The sequence below is a fragment of the Taurulus bubalis genome (assembly GCF_910589615.1).
Source record: "Taurulus bubalis genome assembly, chromosome: 8".
Lineage (NCBI taxonomy): Eukaryota > Metazoa > Chordata > Actinopteri > Perciformes > Cottidae > Taurulus > Taurulus bubalis.
In genome coordinates, this window is record NC_136596.1 from 10,966,831 (window position 1) to 10,987,060 (window position 20,230).

The 20,230-nt window shown below is 39.4% G+C and overlaps 2 protein-coding genes across 2 annotated transcripts; both read left to right on the plus strand.

Moving 5' to 3' along the window:
* Positions 1 to 531: 531 nt before the first annotated feature.
* Positions 532 to 11,603, plus strand: pes (pescadillo). Its single transcript, XM_079222995.1, has 15 exons — positions 532 to 588; positions 800 to 879; positions 1,602 to 1,755; positions 2,067 to 2,176; positions 2,337 to 2,508; positions 2,642 to 2,731; positions 2,987 to 3,103; positions 3,459 to 3,536; positions 4,263 to 4,352; positions 9,344 to 9,474; positions 9,632 to 9,757; positions 10,145 to 10,329; positions 10,599 to 10,729; positions 10,816 to 10,983; positions 11,210 to 11,603. The coding sequence occupies exons 1-15, from the start codon at positions 565 to 567 to the stop codon at positions 11,282 to 11,284; spliced, it is 1,731 nt and encodes a 576-aa protein (XP_079079121.1). The 5' UTR covers positions 532 to 564; the 3' UTR covers positions 11,285 to 11,603.
* Positions 11,604 to 12,967: 1,364 nt separating this feature from the next.
* On the plus strand, positions 12,968 to 16,599 carry gal3st1a (galactose-3-O-sulfotransferase 1a; the record flags this gene model as incomplete). Its single annotated transcript, XM_079222191.1, has 3 exons — positions 12,968 to 13,097; positions 15,141 to 15,292; positions 15,450 to 16,599. The coding sequence occupies exons 1-3, from the start codon at positions 13,092 to 13,094 to the stop codon at positions 16,597 to 16,599; spliced, it is 1,308 nt and encodes a 435-aa protein (XP_079078317.1). The 5' UTR covers positions 12,968 to 13,091.
* Positions 16,600 to 20,230: the final 3,631 nt, after the last annotated feature.

The following is a 20,230-nucleotide window of genomic DNA, read 5'->3' on the forward strand; positions in this document are numbered from 1 at the left end:
CACATCCCTTTATTCTGATGAAAGCTTTATGTTGTTTATTAAATCATCATACTTAAAATCTGAATAGTAGAAAATATGTATTTTATTATGGTATGATTATAATTTGATACCCAAGATTCCTTCCTCATTGACAGTGTTTTTGTACATCTTGTAATGAGAAAAACATGTTTTTTAATGACATTTTTAAGTAAAGAGGTAAAATGGAACACCAAAGTATGGTTTACATGTTGCATTACCTTGTCATTTGCAAGTGTCTTCATCATTTCAAGTGTTGATTGTAAAAATTTATTTTACAATCAACACTTGGGACTATGAGACATGGATGTGCGCGCAAGCAGTACCACAAATCAATAGCAAAAGCGAGCATCTTTTTTAAAGACAGGCGGACAAACGGGCCACCCCACAGCTGGGTCCTTCACAGCCTTCTCTGCTCATCTGCGCATGTCAAACACGTGCGTCTGCTTGGCTTGGACATAGCGAACGTTGTGTTCCCCTCTTAACTACGCAGTTTGTAGACAGTGCTATTACTATTTGTATACTACTTACTATAGATACTATCTGTAAATGGGAGGTATTCAGAAGAAAAAGGTAACAGTTGTTGTCAGGCTCAGGCACGTTAACTCACTTAGCAACGTGGCTAATGTTAGCTAGTTAGCTAACGGAGTTTGTTTTTCTTAAACGGTAACGTTTAATCTGTTGGTTAGCGATCAGCGTTTTAGGTCAAAGCATTTAAATAACCCGACTATGAATTCAAGTAAATTAATGTATGTTAATCCGCTCGTCTGTCCTTGTTTTCTAGTATGAGAGGGGCTCAGTCACCAACTACATCACCAGGAACAAGGCTCGCAGGAAGTTACAGCTGAGCCTCCCAGACTTCAGGTAACCTTACTGTGTTGATTGTATTGTGTAGTTGGACGAAATTGATACAATCATAATGCACATCATTTGATACACACTCATTTCCCAATGTATTTGGTACACATGGTTAACACGAGGACAACAGTTCTGCAACATTCTACCGTCGTTACGGTCTATATGTTTATTTGAACATGTCTCTGAAAACATTACAAACTCAACTTTATAGACTTCAAAAAGGTAGGATGTAGTGTAAGGCTGTTCAGTCAAACTGCATAGGTTTTTGCTCTGTTGCGTCAATAAAGGAAGATGTATTCTTACAATTACTAAATGTTGTGAAAATGTAATGGAAAAATAATTTATTGACAAAATAACTAGATGGACATTTGTGTTTGAGACCAATCATGTGAGATGCCATAAAACAGGCATTACTGATTTGCATTCTCATACAACCAGAGTTGTGAAGGGGGTTTTAACATGCCAAAAAAATCTCTAGATTTAAAATTATATATATATATAATTTTAAATCTAGAGAACATCACAATTTATAGGCTGAAACCAGATTCAATTACATTTGTTTGATAATGAGTCATCATTTTTAGCCTTTAAATGTTGTATCCTAACACATTGTCACAACACCTAAACCTACTCTTTATTAAGCACATAAGATTGTTGAGAATTAGACTGGCAGGTCACACCCAAACGGCAGGCATGTCACAGACAAGTAATCTTTCTCCAATTTTCAGGCGACTGTGCATCCTTAAAGGCATCTACCCTCATGAGCCCAAGCACAAGAAGAAGGTGAACAAGGGATCTACGGCCCCGAGGACCTTCTACCTGCTCAAAGACATCCGCTTCCTGCTGCATGAGCCAATCGTTGGCAAGTTCAGAGAATACAAGGTATCACATTCATATATTTCCTATTATTCCTATAATTATATGCACATGCTTGTGAGCAAGAGTTTGGAAAAGGATAGTAATTGAACTGTTTAATTTAATTAGTGTTGTCAATATATTACTTTCTATACAAATAAACAAATAATTTCTCACTCAATGGAAATCAGTCTTAGTCTTTTGAAAATGGTCAATTTCTGCCTCATAATTGTAATTTGTTCTTTGTTATAGGACGTTCTTGTTTCCCTGAATTTTCTCTCTCCAATAATGTTAGAAAATAAACACTGTCTTATTGCCATAATATTTTATCCAAACAGGTTTTTGTACGCAAACTTAAGAAGGCTTATGGAAAAACAGAATGGTCTGCTGTGGAGAGGCTGAAGGAAAACAAGCCGGCCTATAAATTGGACCACATCGTCAAAGAAAGGTAAGGCAGTTTACTATGCTATTTGTAAAAATAAAAAGTCTGCATTTGTATATATTTTAAATTACTAATTAATTAATTCCATTTTATAATTTTTTTTTAGATTAATATATAATAATAAAAAGTTCAAGCATGTCCTCACTGCTGCTCCTTTTTGTGGCAGGTACCCCTCCTTCATTGATGCTCTCCGTGACATCGACGATGCGCTCTGCATGGGCTTCCTCTTCTCCACCTTCGCCCGAACAGGAAAATGCCACGTTCAGACAATCCAGCTTTGCAGACGCCTCACTGTGGAATGGATGAACTATGTGATTGCATCCCGCTCTCTCAGAAAGGTGCCACCTGACACAGCACAGCAACCATCTTTATTTGTTTTACATAAACATAAAAAAGGGCGGTTTAGTGATATGTATTGAGTTCATTGACCTCTGTTCTGTAAGGAACTAAACTCTTGTCTGCTCTCGACAGGTTTTCATCTCCATCAAGGGAATATACTACCAAGCTGAGGTGATGGGACAGCTCATTACATGGCTGGTGCCATATCAGTTCTCCCATGATGTAAGTGAATGATGAAATACCATCCTTATTGATTATGCAAACATTAAACAGTGACTTATTGTTAAAGGATTTCACTGAAGGTTGACACAGTTCTGATGGAGCAGAGTTACTCTTTTGTGTAAATAGCGGCTGTTAAAAAGAGTTCAGACTTCCCTGAAGTCTTTTTGTGCTCCAAGGATTAAACATTATTCTTAAGTGTTTGCACTTGTGTTCATTAATTTTACCACAAGTTAAACTTTTTTCTTTTCCTTTCAGCACCCAACCGATGTTGACTACAGAGTAATGGCAACTTTCACAGAGCTATACACCACTCTGCTGGGCTTCATCAACTTCAGACTCTACCATTCCCTCAACCTGCTCTACCCACCAAAGGTATCTTGGACTCTGAAACAATGTCAAGGGTTTTTCTCTATACAGGCACTTATTATTTTTAACGCCTTATTTATCTTACAGTTAATTGTCGGTGGTCAGTATGGACAACATTTTTGTTTGCAATAATTGTTACAATATTATAGTTATTGTTACTCAAATGAACTAAAAATGTATGTTCATCACATTAATTCAAATAGTTATATATGGTCTAAAATATAAATATTGGGGAGTATCTCAAATGTTAATGGTTTGGACTTCATAACCGTTTTGCTGCAGGATTAAAGGATTTGTTGCTACGTGGTCAGTCACCTGTTAGTATACCTGCACTGTGTTGATGTAATCCCTCTTTTTGCAGTTGGACATAAAAGCCGAGTCGGAGCTGAAGGAAGAGGATGATGAGGACTATGCCATGAATTCAGAGAGCTACCTTGAGGTGAGGCTCCTTATCTTGAACCATTTAAAGGATCCCTTAAACCACTCCCTCTTACTTCTAGTGGTGTTTTTTTAATATCCATTTCCTACATTTTACTACTACTATTTTACACCTACAATTGGATGGATATTGTTTACAATTTTCATTGCACTTACAATGGCATGTAATCACAGTGGAGTAACCAGGACATTATTTCTGAAGAAACGCACTGCTCTGGGATTTTAGAATATCTTTTTTAAACTGAGAAGTAAAAAAACTAAATCCACTCGCCTCCATTCTATTGGGGCAGCTACTGTGAAAAGATTAATACTATGATGAAATATTTACATTGTCTGTAGGAACTCTGCCTTGTTCTTTATGATAACATCTAGTGGTTTGATTGCATTTCACTGCAAGATAGGACATCCATTAAACCCGATGCAAAGCGTGTTTCTACACACCAAGGGCATTTCTAGCAGCAATGGCAAAATACATTCATTAACTGGACACTATTGTCCTTCCACTTCCCCACTAGTTTATTTTGAAGTGATAAGATAATAATAAATAGGGTACTACACTTCTGGACATTATCAAATATATTATGTAAACTTTTAGTATTGCAAATAGTTGTTTCTTTAACTAAACTGTTAACTTTTCTATCTGGTTATTCACAGTAATGTTTAAGTGTGCATGTAAATATCAAAATTAGGGATTGTTGAACTAAGCCGATATTTTGTTGTTGTGCAGAAACTGTCCGCCCTGAGTACCAGTCTTGCACGGGTGGTTTCCACTGAAGAGGAGGAGGAGGCTGCACTGGACAAGTTCCCTGACGAAGAGGTAAGAAAACATTACACTAAATCTGATTTTAGTATCAGTATCTTATCTGTTGAATAGAACATTGATGTCATGATAGCAGTGGCGATTCTAGAACATTTTACATGGGGTGGCAGAAGGTGGCAAGTTGAAATTCAAGGGTGGCATCTCTCTCACTCTCACTCGCACACACGCCTGGTGTATATGTATTTATTTATACAAATCCAGATAGTGAAAACAGACAAGAGCAATGTCATGCCAAGATTCTAAATATTGTTACAAAAAGCCAAAAACATATATATGTCTTTTTTAATAAGACTTAAAACACTGTCATATTACATATATTTACATATTCAGCAGCAAAACAATTCAGTTTTATTTAATTTCACAAACAATTGATGTATATTCAATTCTAAACAGCAGGTCATGGAGCTAAAAAAAGAACAATACGGCGATTGCCATGTTCGACAGCAAATCGTCTCACAAACTCATCCAGATCAAGACACTTAGCACGTGCTGACTCTATACTAAGTATAGCTAGACTTGACAATCTATTCTCAGCCATGGTAGAACGTAAGTGATTCTTGACCAGCTTTAGAGTTGAGAAACTCCGCTCACATGAAGCACTGCTAACGGGTAAAACTACAGCTATTTTACACAAACGATGTAGTTCAAAGAAAACAGTCTTAATGGGATCCAAAAAAAGTAATAGTTCCATGAGACTAGTCGGTTTCTCCTTTTTTGCTGTTCTATCAACAGTCTCTTAATCTGACGCAGTTCAAGCTTAACATCTTCTAAATTTGTCCCATAGGAATTTGCCAACATAAGAACAGCCTCCTCACTGAGAAAGCTAGAACTTGATGGATTAAAAGCCTCTATGCCTTTCATGATTTGACAGTTCATTTGGGAAAAACGCCTTTCCATCTCTCCAATCATGCAATCTATTATGGAGTAATAGACTTTAACTCTGAAAGACACTTTGCTATCTGGTTCTGTGTGCTGTCCTAGAGTGGATGTAACAACACTACACTGTAGTTTACTTGCTACCTGTCTTGCTCGTTTACAGGTGTGCTGTGATGTAGGGATGCTGTTACTTTCACTTATGTTGAGTATTTCACCCCAGACAGTCTCAAATGAGGCTCACTACAATATTCTCTGAGAGTCTGTTGGAGTGTTTCTGCCAACTCAACGGCTTTTGTTAGGTCAACTTTTGTTGACTGGAGTGTGTCTGACAAAAATGTAGATTCACTTAAAATCTTTCTGAACCCTACAAGACATCCAATAAAATTAAGATCTATCTGATGCAGAATTCCTCTGGCCTCCACAGCTCTATCTGGGTTGTCTTCATGTGAAATGTCTTCAAGGACACACACAATAGCAGGCAACCTATCCATTACATTCCGACAAGCTACATACCGGCACGCCCATCTTGTATCACTAAGACGCTGAAGCTCCCTTGGTCCAGCACCTTTAAACATCTCTTGTTGCACCTTCAGCCATTCATCATGAACATACGAGCCTGACATAAATACATACAGACGTTCCAACAAAGAAAAACACTTTCCTGCCTCAGATACAGATTTCACACTGTCCACTATCACTAGGTTTAAACAGTGTGCACTGCAGTGTACATAAAAAGCATGACTGGCTACATCCCTTATTCTAGCCTGTACACCTGAGTGCTTCCCGCTCATAACGGCTGCTCCATCATAGCCTTGCCCGACTAAGTTTTCTTTGTAATTCAAGTCATGCCTCTCTAGACAGTCAGTTTTTTTCTGTTAAACCTGCAGCATCCAGCCTTTCTGCTTCCTGAAATTCTAAAAAGCTCTCATGCACCATGCCGTTATAAAAGTACCTAAGAACAAAAGACATTTTTTTCTTCTCTTTTTTTATTCCATCTTTGGTTTAATCTACTATGACAGAAAATTGTTAACTTTCTTTGACCTCTTTAATAATCTCATCCCTGACCATCCCTGCTAAAATGCTTATCATTTAATTTTGAATGAGGCTGCTGGTGTATTTGGCATTCTTGGCTTGATCTTCTAATCTCGTCCTTACTAACTGGTCATGTTTGCTTATGAGTTCTAAAATCTCAAGGAAATTGCCCATGTTTTCTGAGTCAGAAGACTCCCTATGACCGCGCTGGGCAATATTCTGGGTTGCTGTCAAGTTATGGCTTTGGACCTATCCGCCTCCCCACTTGATAGGGATTGGTGCATCTACCCGGATTTAAACGGGGTTTCACTCAGAATGACGACAATTTTTTCCTTTTTTCTTTCTCCTTTTATTCTGGAATCAAGCTACTGCAGTCATTTTCATTCGCGCCATACGGCAACGAAAGAGGTGAAAAACCTTTGGAGGGAAAACAGAAAACCCCCATTTCAAATATGCCAGCAAAGAAATCTTTCCAATTTGCACCCGTGCACAAAACCTACCTTCACCACCTACAGATCCCCAGCTGTGCTTCCACCAACATGTACATTGCAAACAATATAACGAGACACCAGACAATCAACCTAAGACAAACTCCCCATTTAACCCCAACGATATCTGTCCCAAACAATTCACCCCTGCACAAGTGAGTGAGCGCGCTGCGGAGCCCCATGACGTCGCTGACACTCCCACACTGGCGGTGAAAGTGAAAGTCAGTCAGTCAGCGTTCAGAATTTGCCTCTTACCGGCTGCCTCTCCGGACTTGTCGATGCCCCGTTATTGCCGCAGATCATCTGCTTTGTACTCTCTCTTATTTTTTGTAAGACACAGTATTTCACCTATTGTTTTGATGTATTTTTGATTGTCAATTATCTATTTTCTGCTTCCATCAATACTACCATTGATGTGTTTTTGTCCTTCCTCCTTTTATTTTCTTCCCATGCAAGCATTGCATTGACATGGTGCTCAGATTTAGCATGACGACAAAATCCACGATCCTTAAATGTTGCTTTTTTCCAATTAGAGTAACCATGACCATTTTACTGACGTAAAAACGCTCTTGAGGACATTAGGTAGAGAAAGATGCCTACAAGGATAGCAATATGCTGCATCTTTAGAATGCGAGTACTGAAGTCATTGATGTTCTTGGTACCACTCTACGTGGAAACTTCTCCAAGCTCCACCCTGGAGAGTTCTGGGGAATCCCTGCCTGCTTGGTTGACTTGGGCTGTCACTTCAATTTTTTAGATGTATCTGGAACAAGAGAAAACAGGTTAGAACAATTTTACAGTGAAAATAAGTTGACGTAATTCCTCTACAGAAATCACACTGATTACTTTGTTTAGGTGTACTATGGACAGGGTAAATACCTAAGTGTTTTGTTTATAAAAAATAGCAATTGCAACTATATAAATTACTGTTTTATCTCATCTGAGACATACCATGTGGACCTGTTGGACTGATTGTGTCCTCTGGGGGTTCTGGGCTGTCTTTCTGTGGCTCCACCTCTTCAGTCTCCCTCTGGTTGACTGACCTTTTCTTGAAAAAAGTCCTGATGTCCTGACCTTTTCTCTTCATTTTGGGCCCTGAAACTGCAATATTACTAGTGGTTTAGTTTTAAAGAGGATCTGATATCTGAATAGTGCCATCAGTTTGATTTATAATTAATTTAGTGCTTGCATTTGGATGGTAAGTTAAATAGGCTATGGTCTAATGGAGTCCATTAGATGTGTGTTAACACTTGCATTTAGTTGTTTTCCAAGTCCAACTTTGCAGTTTTCTTTTCTTTTTTAGAGAAATCATTCAGAGCCCACAGCACAAAATGTTCATGACATATTTCCCTTCATAATGACAAATACTTTTCTAAATGGCCAATTGAATTTCTAATTAGATTCAATGGCTTGTTCTGTATGTATTAGGTTATCACATACAAAATAATTCATACCAAAGCTAGACTAACTAGCTAGCGAAAGATAGGGTGGACAAAAGAACGCACACTTTTTACTGTTACTGAGTTTACTGTAGGCTACATGACGGAGTACCTTTTTAAAAACAGCCAGAAAAGGGCTTTTTGTGAGAAAACGGTTAGTGGTATCTAAAATCTGATTTCGGGAATAGTTAGGTTACATACGTAAGGAAAATAAAAACTACTATAACATTTTCTGTCAGTCCACCATACTGTACTAAAGACATTGGTTAGCTAAGCTAACAGTGGCAACTTTAAGGCTAGCAAGCACAAGCAAGCCGTATAGCAAGCTAGCTACTGTATGCTACCGACTTTCGCAAGCTAGCAATTAAATAAACGATTGAAATTACAACGGAACTGTCTATCACATATGACCACCCATCACATTTTCTTGATTCACAATTCAGCAGTACTGTACCTTCTTTCATCACTGCAAGCCTACAGTAGGCTTGTCTCCAGTTTGTTTTTGGCTTCTCTCCCTCTTCGGGAGATGGGCAACCACGGGCAACCACGGGCAACCAAGTGAGCAAAGCGGACTCATGGACTCAACCATTTTACTTAAAGATTTTAGCTTTAAAAGTTACCAAAGAGATCAACAACTTAAGTAGCAAAAATATAATACCATTCAATAAATGTATATTATAGGAGACACTTCTGACAACCGGGGTGGCAAACAATTTTTTAGGGTGGCAGCTGCCACCCCGGTGGTTTCGCCACTGCATGATAGTGATATAAACAGTTGACAAACTAATTGGTCTCTGAAGGCAGAAGTGAGGGTTCACATGTTTGTCAAAGCTTCTAGAGGTGTGAGACTGGGGACTACAGCTTCATGTTTGGTTGCCACGGACGAGATTATTATCAAATTGGGAAGCTTGTTGTGCCCAGTTCCAGTTGTTTCTCAAATTGGCAACTTTTCAAAAGCCCAGAAAATATCGGTTTGCAGATATGATCTTCCCTGAAGCAAACACATGTCTTTAAAAAAAACAACTTCTGTAACATGTGGACAACATTCAGTCAGACATTGCGTAACTGTGACTTCAAAGAACTTCACAAAAACGATGGCTTTTTAATCCTCAAGCCTTTACTAAACATGTTTTCTTTTATTGCTTTTTGTCAGGAGGACTTGAAAAAGATGGAAGCCAGGGAAATGGAGCAGAAACAACAGGAAGCTCAGAAAAAGCTTTTTGAGGGGCTTAAGATCTTCCTCAACAGAGAAGTACCCAGAGAGTCACTGGCTTTTCTCATCAGGTGAATAAGCAGTACAATTCTGCAGTAAAACTTGCAGAAAAATCAAAGGCTTTTTTTTTTTTTTTTTAATAAGAAAACATTTGTAAACCATCCATATAAACCTCAACCTGATGCACAGCCAATCTTTTATCTTCTGCGTGTTGCTGTTGCCTTCCAGGTGTTTTGGTGGTGAAGTGTCCTGGGACAAGTCTGTTTGCATTGGCAGCGCATACGAGGTGACTGATGAGACCATCACGCATCAGATCGTTGACAGACCCAACATCGACAAACAGTATATCAACAGGTAAAAGAAGGTTTTTCTTGACTTCCAAACATGTAGAACACATCACACCCTTTTTTTTTTTTATATAGCGATTTGATAAACCGTTCACTTCTATGTCCTAAATGCAGGAAGTCTCTGATTAATTGTGCTCCGCTTAATATTACCATACCCTTTACAATGCTTCCTTTTAGAGGCGTCTCTCCGCTCTCTTTCCTCAAAGCAACTCTGTTCTTTATCGTGTTTGACAGACCCTGTCCTCTTTCTTTATTCCGCTCTGCATTTTCAAATGGTCACGTCAACTCCATCTTGTCGGCTAACTCGCGCACATATTTCTTTAGCAGCAAGGGAAATCCTCTCCATGTATAGTAATGAGATATGCAAGATTTACCATGAAACTATTTGTTTTAGGTATTACATCCAGCCCCAGTGGGTGTTTGACTGTGTCAATGCCAAAATCCTCCTGCCTGTGGAAGACTACTTCCTTGGAGTGACCCTGCCACCCCACCTCTCTCCCTTCGTGGAAGAGAAAGAAGGAGACTACGTGCCCCCTGAAAAACTAAAGATCATGGCCTTACAGCTAGGAGAAAAACCTGGTATGAACCCAAGCATTTCTCTGATGTATCCTCTTTCATACTGTGCTGTGCTATTCCGTTATTAATGAAACCTCTAAAAACAATAAGCCACACCTGTAATAACGGGTGCATCATAGAAGAGGAATACATGGGAAATCTGTTATGTTGTGTTTGATATTTGTGACTCATTCAGATCAATTTATAGAGTTTTGATGATAAAAGATGTATTATAGTCATAATTCAGAGACCATTGAATCATCATTTAACATTTACACTTTCTTTCATCACAGCCCAAGAGGAGGAGGAGGAGGAGGAGGAGGAAGAGGAAGATGACTCTGAAGAAGAGGAGGAGGAGGAGGAAGATGAAGAGGTAGATGAGAAGACTCTGAAGAAGATGGAAGAACAAAGATCCCAGGGCAAGGTAAGACACAAGTGTCCCTTTTCCTTGCCATCTGTTTTTAGAAACCGTTTTTAGAAACCTTTCATTAACGCTTCTCTCTTTTTCAGTCTCTGCCCGTCAAAGTGACGGCAGGGAAAGTGAAGGTTGACAACCCAGCACGCTTGGAGCAGGAGGAGAAGGCAGAGGAGAAACGTCTGGCCATCATGATGATGAAGAAGAAGGAAAAGTACCTCTACGACAAGATCATGTTCGGAAAGAAGAGAACAATCCGAGAGGTTTGTTCTATTTTATTGATTGAATATGGAGTCCCATTTGGATAATACTGTTTGGATGGATAACATTCTTACAATTTTAACAATGGATCTTCTATTATCAGTATCTGACATCTTATCTTGTTAAACAGCATTCTATAGGGGTAGTGTGTAGAGTATATTCAAGTCCAGTGATGACCCCGGAGTTCACTGACTTCTAAAATGTCTTTCTGCTTTCATTCTCTTACAGACTAACAAGCTGACTGCCAAGAGGAAGGCCCACGATGATGCTGAAAAATCAAAGAAGAAAAAGACCAGAAAATGATTCATCTGATGATGTGGCAGACCTTGTGTATTTAAATTCTTGAGGTAGAGAGTATTACAGGTTAACATGTCCTAAAACCTGTAAGTGCATGAGGGAGCTTTGAGTGAGTTCCGTGCACTGTGATGTGCATTGGTCGTTGCATAATTTCAAACTGAAATGCAGGATGTGGGATATGCTAATTGTGTAATTATTATTTTAACAGTGACTGTTTGACCGTATGTTTGTATGAACTATTCTACATTACACAAGATATTTCTTACATTTTATTGTATAATCTGTACTTTAAACTGTCTATTAAAGTACAACTGCGAAGTGTTAAGCTTGTTACTTGTATCTTACAAAAGTACGATTTCTTACTGGCTTTGTTAGTGTGTTTTACACATTGCACCCCTGGGTGGCATATTCAAGATCAAGCAAGCAGTTAGTCTTTACCTAGCAGATGAGTTCCCGTTGCGTATCTCTTCCTACAGCTGTGTAGGGATCAGAAAAGATACTAAAATAATGTGAAAATACAGTTTGTCCCAGAAGAATACAACTGTCCAGTGGGCACTGTGCCGTTAGTGTGTTGAGGGATTTGTCCACACGTGAACAGTGGGTGTTGATGACGAAGGAGCATGGGGCCCTCTGCCCTCTTGAGATGCTGCTGTGCTCGTGGTGGGCCAAAGGCCAAGCCAGTCATGCCCCGCTCTCCTCAATCGCCTCATTCAGTTTGTATCACTCCCTGCCTTCTCTCACCCTGATCTACATTCCACGCATGCCCACCCAGTCCGGTCCTCAGCCTGGCACTCTGGGTGCCTGCGGGCTAAGGCACACCCTGCTCAACAAAAGCAGCAGTGTCATGGCTGAGCATGTGGAGTGTGGGATAAGCAGCACGAATCCTGCACCCCTTCCAAGAATCTGGGCTCTCAGTGAGGAGAGGGAGACGGTGCACACGTAATGGATGAAACGTTATGACCACACACTGCTGCATCCTGTCTGGCAGAGCCAGATGGACTTGTTAATCAGGCTTGAATGTTCATTTAATTCTCTTGAAATGTCTGCTGTCTTGCACAAGAGATTGCCTTGATAGTGGCACTTTAACAACTCTTATAGCTTGCAGGTCAAAAAGTTAAACTATTGATAGCTTTTACTTTACATAAAACTATAGGATTAATCATTTATTAATTTAAAGTGACAATCCATGCTGTGTAGGCTCAGTGTGTTTTAGATAACTAATCTGTCCATAACTCCTGTATACATCCTTTGTATAGACAGATTGCTTTATTAATAAGCATTTCAGACAAAACAGGCAGAGTGGTTTTGGTCTTGTGGCACAATTGGAGCCTTTGTGCGTTTTATGCCATTTTCACTCCACCTATCAGCTTGCAGCTCAGACTCCAGTGTCAACAATCAATAGCCCTCTGTGTGTAATCACAGAATGGCGACTATACAGCCTCTCTCCCTTTCCCTGTCTCGCGCCCCTTTTTCATGCTCTGACAAGTGCACGCCCCTGACGGAGACACTGACGTCACAGGGACTGAGATGAGTCTCCCTGCAATATCTGTTTTGAAGAATTGAAAGTTCAGTGGGAGGCGGCAGGTGCTCATGCCGGGAGGAGGAGTAGCCAGACGAGTGAGCGACGTCGCACTGCGCGTGAGATGAAGGGAGCGCGGGACAGTGCCGAGTCTGAACCAGTATGCGTATTTCAGATCAGACATAACTGCTGTAAGAGGGGGGTCAACTTTAATTAGTCATATGGGACGGGATGCAAAGGAAGAGGACCATGCAGTTGGACAAGAAACGCTTACATTAGTTTCTCTTTGGACTTATGAGGGTAAGAAATCCTACTCCAGACTTATGTTTGAATTGCTATCTATCGAACATTATGTTGTGCTTTTTAATATTGATAATGGTCTAGAAAAACCAGATCGTTGATACTTCCAACACTGCCAGTTATGTTAATGCAGCCAAAGAAAACAGTAGAAGATAATCCTAACTTTACTTTTTAAATAATATCACTCCTGATCCACTGAGTTTATACCAGAACAATACATCTGAGAGTTTTGTGTGCACACCCATAAAAGTGCACACCCATAAAAGTTCAGGATCAAATTGTCTTAATGATTAATAGGCTGCAGCACATTTCATTATAATAGGAGAGAGAAAACAATGTCACTGAAAATTCACTCATTTGCAGGCTGAACCGTTCCACCTGAAACTAGCCTTGTCCTCAAATGTCTCGCAACAGAGTGGCTTCTGATGGCCGAGAGAAAGGGCTCTCACATGCCTCCATAATAGTCCCTTCATGGAGTCCAGACAAAGAGCAGAAATAGCCTTTTTAGCTGTTTGGAGAGTGATGTATATCTAATGCTCTGATAATAAGATTGAACTAAAAATGTAACTCTACACTAGGACCAAGGTGCACATAGTAACTCTAGTCAACATGAAGGCTGAAGAATTCTATCTCAGATAACCCAAAGCTGGACTGAATCAAAAAATTAATAATAAATGACACACCGGACACCAAATGAAGGACTTAATACTTAAGGCTAGGCTGGGATTCATTCTGGATCTCTCAAAAAGTAAAAAGGCTACAGTGACTATTCTTTGTGGATTCATTAAACATGTTAAACTCTTTTTTTACGAACATTATCATGGAACAAAGTATTGTAACTTCAGTTGCTGTCACTAAAAGGAGAGAAATTCCTTCAAACACCATATCAGATTGTAGGCAACACACCGAGCTCCAAACACAGAAAGATACAAATTAAAAAAAAAAAAAAACGTGCATTTGGTTGAATTTGAATTATTTATCTCTCCAATTATTCTCCTCACGTCCACTCAGATTTATCTTGTGATCCTGTGGATGGGCCAGATTCAGGTAGCAAAGACTATTTATTTTCTGTTTTTACAGATTTTACTTAAACCGAACTGCATTTCTTTCTCTGGCAAAACTACATTTTTCATCAGAGTTTTTGCTGATAGAAATTGTAAAGAAAAAGGGGGAGAAAATCTGGAGAATTAAATAAAAACACTTCAATTTCAATGCATAGGTATTTATTAAGTCTAAACTCAGCAGTAAAAGCTAAAAACAGTGCACTTTCTCAAACACTGCTATCTCTGTATTAGGGTCCCAATTAATTTACATAATGCTTTAAATTCCAGGTGGTCAGGGTCACTTTTCTACCTGTGTAAGTGAGTCAGCAGGAGGCTCGCCTTACGGCAGACAGCAGGGGGGAATGCAATATCACTTTCCACAGTTATGCATTATTTATTTTATGGGGCAGCTGAGTAACACTGGGTCATTGTAGGCCACAAGTATGTCATTTTCTAGCTCACCATACATTCAAAGTACACCCTATGTTTAAAATGTTTTTGAAGTGGACAAACAAGAGAAATTAGGTGAAACTGAAACTTAGGTTTAACTGTGAAACTGTTTCAAACACACTGAGAATGCACCTCCCTGTGAGGACCATTACTTGTCCACCTGATGACAGCACCAACAGAACACTTACATCACCATGTTGATAATTCAACACCACACTGTTATATTACAATGTTATGCTATTGCATTGGATTTCTTTATAGTTGTTTATGTTATTTTCATGTTCATGTCATTGTGTCTACTCCAGCAGAAACCGGAAAACAAAGATTGTAATCTGTAGGGTCACTTTATACTTTAATTTATTTCAAAGTCATCATGTGAATAAATCATTCAAAGTGGTGTCATTGTGTCCTCAAAGCTTGCCTTGTAACAGAGAGTACATAATACAGAGGTTTTACTGTATATACTTTGAGAGTATAATAATAAAATGTCTGGTAGAAAATGTGTATTATAGTGATAATGATGATTATGATGAAGTTCTGTGTTTTTAAGGTAATCCCTTTGTTCTGCTGGACCATGGCTGGCAAGCCAGGGAGGCAGTGGAGGTCCATGTGCAAAGGCCTGGTTCTGGGTACCCTCCTGACCAGCTGCACGATCCTGCTTTACTGCCTCTCCACTCCGCAGATCCCCTTCAGTCACCTCGAGTAAGCACTGGTGTACATACGATCTAGAAAACACAATGTAAAACAAGCAGTGGGTCAAATTTCTTAAGCAATTTTTAAGCAATGTGTTTGGGGTTCTAGCCTCTCAACAGTGATGGTTTCCAGCACATTCATCATCTGAGTGTTTTCCTCTCTGTAGGGTTCCAGTGCCTTACTCCTGTGCTCACCGTCCATCCCAGCTCCACCCTAAACCAATCACAAACAGCTCACAACAAACCACTGGCCAGACCTGCTCTCCTAAAGTAGATATCATGTTCATGAAGACCCACAAAACAGCCAGTAGCACCCTCCTCAACATTCTTTTCCGCTTTGGTGAGAAGCACCGACTCAAATTTGCCTTCCCGAACAGCAGAAATGACTTCTTCTATCCGTCCCTGTTCCAGCGCTCCCAGGTTAAAGACTACAGACCTGGAATGTGCTTCAACATTATCTGTAATCACCTGCGCTTCAATGCACCCGAGGTGACCAAGTTGCTACCTGTAGACACTTCCTACATCACTATTCTGCGAGACCCCGCAGAGCTTTTTGAGTCATCATTCCACTACTTTGGCCGGCTGGTGCCTTTTACCTGGAAGATAGCAGGTGATGACAAGCTGACTGAGTTTCTACGTGAGCCCCATGACTACTTTGATCCAAAGGGCTTCAACGCTTTCTACCTCAAGAATCTGCTGTTCTTCGACTTTGGACAGGACAACACTCTGGAGCGGGAGGATCCGCAGGTAGAAGAGGGAATCAGATCCATCAGTGACCGTTTTCAGCTGGTCATGTTGGTGGAATACTTTGAGGAATCACTCATCCTGCTCAAGGATGCCCTCTGCTGGGAGATGGACGATGTGCTCTTCTTCAAACTCAACGCCCGCAAGGGGTCCACTGTGTCTAAACTCACACCTGAGCTGAGGGCCAGGGCTCTTGAGTGGAACGCTGTTGACTGGAAGCTATACCAGCATTTCAACCTGACTTTTTGGAAGAAAGTTGGTGCATATGGATGGCGGCGAATGGCTGAGGATGTGGCAGAGCTTAGGAGAAGAAATGCAGAGATGACGTCCATCTGCATTGAGGGGGGTCGAGCTGTAGAGGCTGGCAGCATCCGAGAGACAGCCATGCAGCCCTGGCAGCCCATCGGAGAGAAGTCCATAATGGGCTATAACCTGAAGAAGAATGTGGACAAGGCACATAGCAAGTTGTGCCGAAAGATGTTGATGCCAGAGCTCCAGTACTTAACAGAGCTCGGGGTGAACCTGTGGATCACCAAGCTGTGGGGCCGTGTCCGAGATATCATTAACTGGTGACTTGATTGTGAGCAAGAGGGGTCAATTCAACTCTGACAGACTGTATTAAAAGAAGAGGAGTCTGACTGTGTGGCTGATACAGTGAAAGGTTACAAGGTTTATGTTACATTTCAATCTTAAGACCTGTCCATTTTGTTGAAATGCATCCACATTGACTTGTTTGCATTTCTTATGATTGTGCGCTGTAATGTATTCGATAGGTGAGAAAATAAATACTGTAGACCTCACAATCTACAATACTGAACCAGTTTACAACACACAGATGAGGCTTAGTATTGTTCTCAATATTTGTGAGTTAATTTTCAAAAAATGACACGTTCTTACTCTGAGCTTGTTTTAATGTAGCAGATGAGTGAACAATGAAGGCCAGGGCTAATTATGTGCCAATTTTAATGGAATAAAGACAAAAAGGCTGTCATCCCTGCCAAATTTCAAAGATTGTTTGAAGACACGGAGAGAATGCTACTTTGCTTTGAGCTAAATAAGGTCAAACTCTTTGATGTCTATCTCCCAAAGTTAAAACAGTTAAGTTTTAAGGGACTGATAGCCCCCAAAGTAAAATACAGATGTGAAAATTGTGAATGTAAGAACTATACCTCACTTTACTGTCTAGTATGGAGGACAACATCAGACATACTTTTCTTAATAGGGGAGCAAATACAGACCTTTCTAATGGCGCCCGTTTTTACTTGTCATAACGGTGAAAGCACATCCAGGTGTAAGTAATAATGCTAACGATCGCTCTGTTCCCAGAGCTGCTACATGTAAATCAAATGTAGAAAAGGTCACGAGAAAGGGTCTGAGCAATAATATGCAAAGAAATCAATAAATTAAAAGTACAGCACTATGCAATCAATGATAATAATAATTTCCATATTAATTTACTTGTCGTTAGTTCTTAGAGCATATTATACATTTTGCATTGAGTTTGGTGCTCTATGATGTAACATTTTCGCTTCTTTGCAATTCTGCTGATATCACTTCGTAAACGCTCCGAGCGTTCGCCCTTGGCAGGTGTCTAGCATGTTTCTGGCTGGTACATTGGTGATGTGGTGAGACTGTTGCATAGTGAGCCACGCTAATCATGTCTAGAAGGCACTTTGACTGCCTGCCAGTGTTAAACACCACCTACATGTGTTTACACAGCTTTGTGACTACAGTGTACAGAAGGGAATAATTACATTGAGAAAGATATACATGTTTTTCTTGTTAATGCACTGTATTACTCATTTACTTTTTAATATGCTTTCATATATATATATATATATATATATATATATATATATATATATATATATATATATATATATTATGTGTTGTGTTTTGTTTGACCTGTTATGAAATAATAATGGGTTTAGTTATATATTCATGTATCTGTAATTTACTGATTTTGTCCTCCATACATTTCTCCATTTTTTTTCTTGGTAATTAATGATAATCGTTTTATCCTCAAAATGAAGTGAACATTACATGTAATATTGCAAATATGTAGATGTTTGTGATTCATAAACTTGACAGCTTACTCTCAATTGGTGACTGTTTCATCCTTATATTACTCTATGTATAGAAAGTAGCAATATTGTTATTAGTTATTTGTGCATGAATGTATATGGCATCCCGACAATCTCATATTTAAATATTCTTATATTTAAATGAATCAGCAGGTCCCCTGCGGACGCATGAATTAATTACTGTTGGATTACTGAAAGAGCCCAAGGAGGAGTGAGCGTTTCATCTAAAAACTGTATAACCACAACAATGTAACACTGTTTGGATACAAGGATATGTTACATTATTGTATCATATTATCTATTGGTCTATCACTATGACAAACCTAAACATATAAATACTAAACTCTAAGTTTGAACCTGTACGCTTGACAGACAGGCCGACCTGTTCATTGAGAAACTTCTCTAAAAGACTATAAATTAAAGGTTACAAATTGGGTTTCAGAGTTATCTACTGTATAGCATTGTGTGGCTGCTTGGTTGAGCCAAGGCATTCATATAAATGTGTGCAGATAAACTGATCAAAACAATAGGTATTTTTCACAGTAGACATTTTGTCTAGTCATGATATTAGTGTTACTTATAACATTAATGATGCGCTGTTCAATTCAAGTGACCCAATAAGCTGTTATAGTGGTGTTGTGATACATTTTTCTTTAATTTTTAAGACTCATTTAATTATTTACACGTGTGTTTTTTCCTACTGTTTCCTCGTTGAAAAAAATACATATAAATGGTTCCTCATACAAATATCTGTGCGTCTTCACTGCAGTTTTGTCTATTAGTAATTTTTACAGAGATGTTTTGACTTGATCATACTGTAGCAGGAAGAACACAGGTGGAATAATGTTAACGATGGCTAAGTGAGATGTGAGAAGACATTGTTTTCTTTTAGTTCATCAGCCATGGGTCTGCCATGAGCTTTAGTGAGCTCAGTGAAATATTTGTTGCTCACAAATAAGAGAAAGCTTGTGTGCTTGGAGAGGAGTCAAAAAGTTAACACTCCTCTTCACCTGCAAAACACTCCTGATCAGGGAAACGACATTTTGAGTGGCTCAATGTTTTTTATATTTGGTTTGAAACTATTCCACTGATGATGACATAATACATCAGGATAACTCTCATATACATTTAGATATACATTAAACATGCACATGCGCACGCACACACACACACACACACACACACACACACACACACACACACACACACACACACACACACACACACACACACATGCTTTAACCATGTCCAAGATCAAATCAACTACAAAGGCCACAATATATTTTTCAAATATCTAAAGATGGAATAGAACATTTAGTAGCATGAATGTATCAACATCTAATAATGCACCCTTTCTAAATGGTGTATTAGTTGTAATACTTCCTCTATAAGTGGTTAATAAATAAAGATTTTTTAAATAATGACATTTGTGTTGACAGCCTGTGAAAACACTTGACCGATTATTGTCAAAACCCTTTGTAAGAGATATAGATCATCCAAATGTGCCTGATGAGCAATGCATGTATTAGACAAGGAGAACCCGCATGACCCTAAATATCTTTATCAACATGCATAACTGCTGACCTCATAGCTTGTTGGAAAAATAATAACTTTGTGACCCTTTATTAAAGCCTACAGACGTTTGTATCGTGTTAAACTGATATACTTAACGGTACACTTTGTTTTTTGGCGATGAGGGTTAAATGTTGCTGTTTTTTATACAGGAAGTGAAGTCCTCACCCGTCTCGCGCTCGGGGGCGTGGTCGGCCGATTTATTGACAGCGCTCTTGTTTTGCTAGTTGCACGTTAGCCTTTGTGTCGGGCGGCTTGTTGCGGACTCATTCACTCCGTATGTTTACTAACTTAGCTGAAGGATTGAACCGGATACGAGAGACATTGTTGCGTAGCCTTGGTGTCTGCCGGTTGACGGTTAGTTAACTGTTGCTTGTTGTGCGAGACGTCTCTCGTTAGCTCGTCAGCGAGCTATGCTGCTAATTTTAGTTTTTAGCATCGCGTGGAGCGAACGCTGAGAACGAGGAAGACCGCAATCCTCTCACGTGAACAAAGAGATTTCAGTTTGATCTAAAGGTTGATATACCACTCAGATACATGGCCGCGGG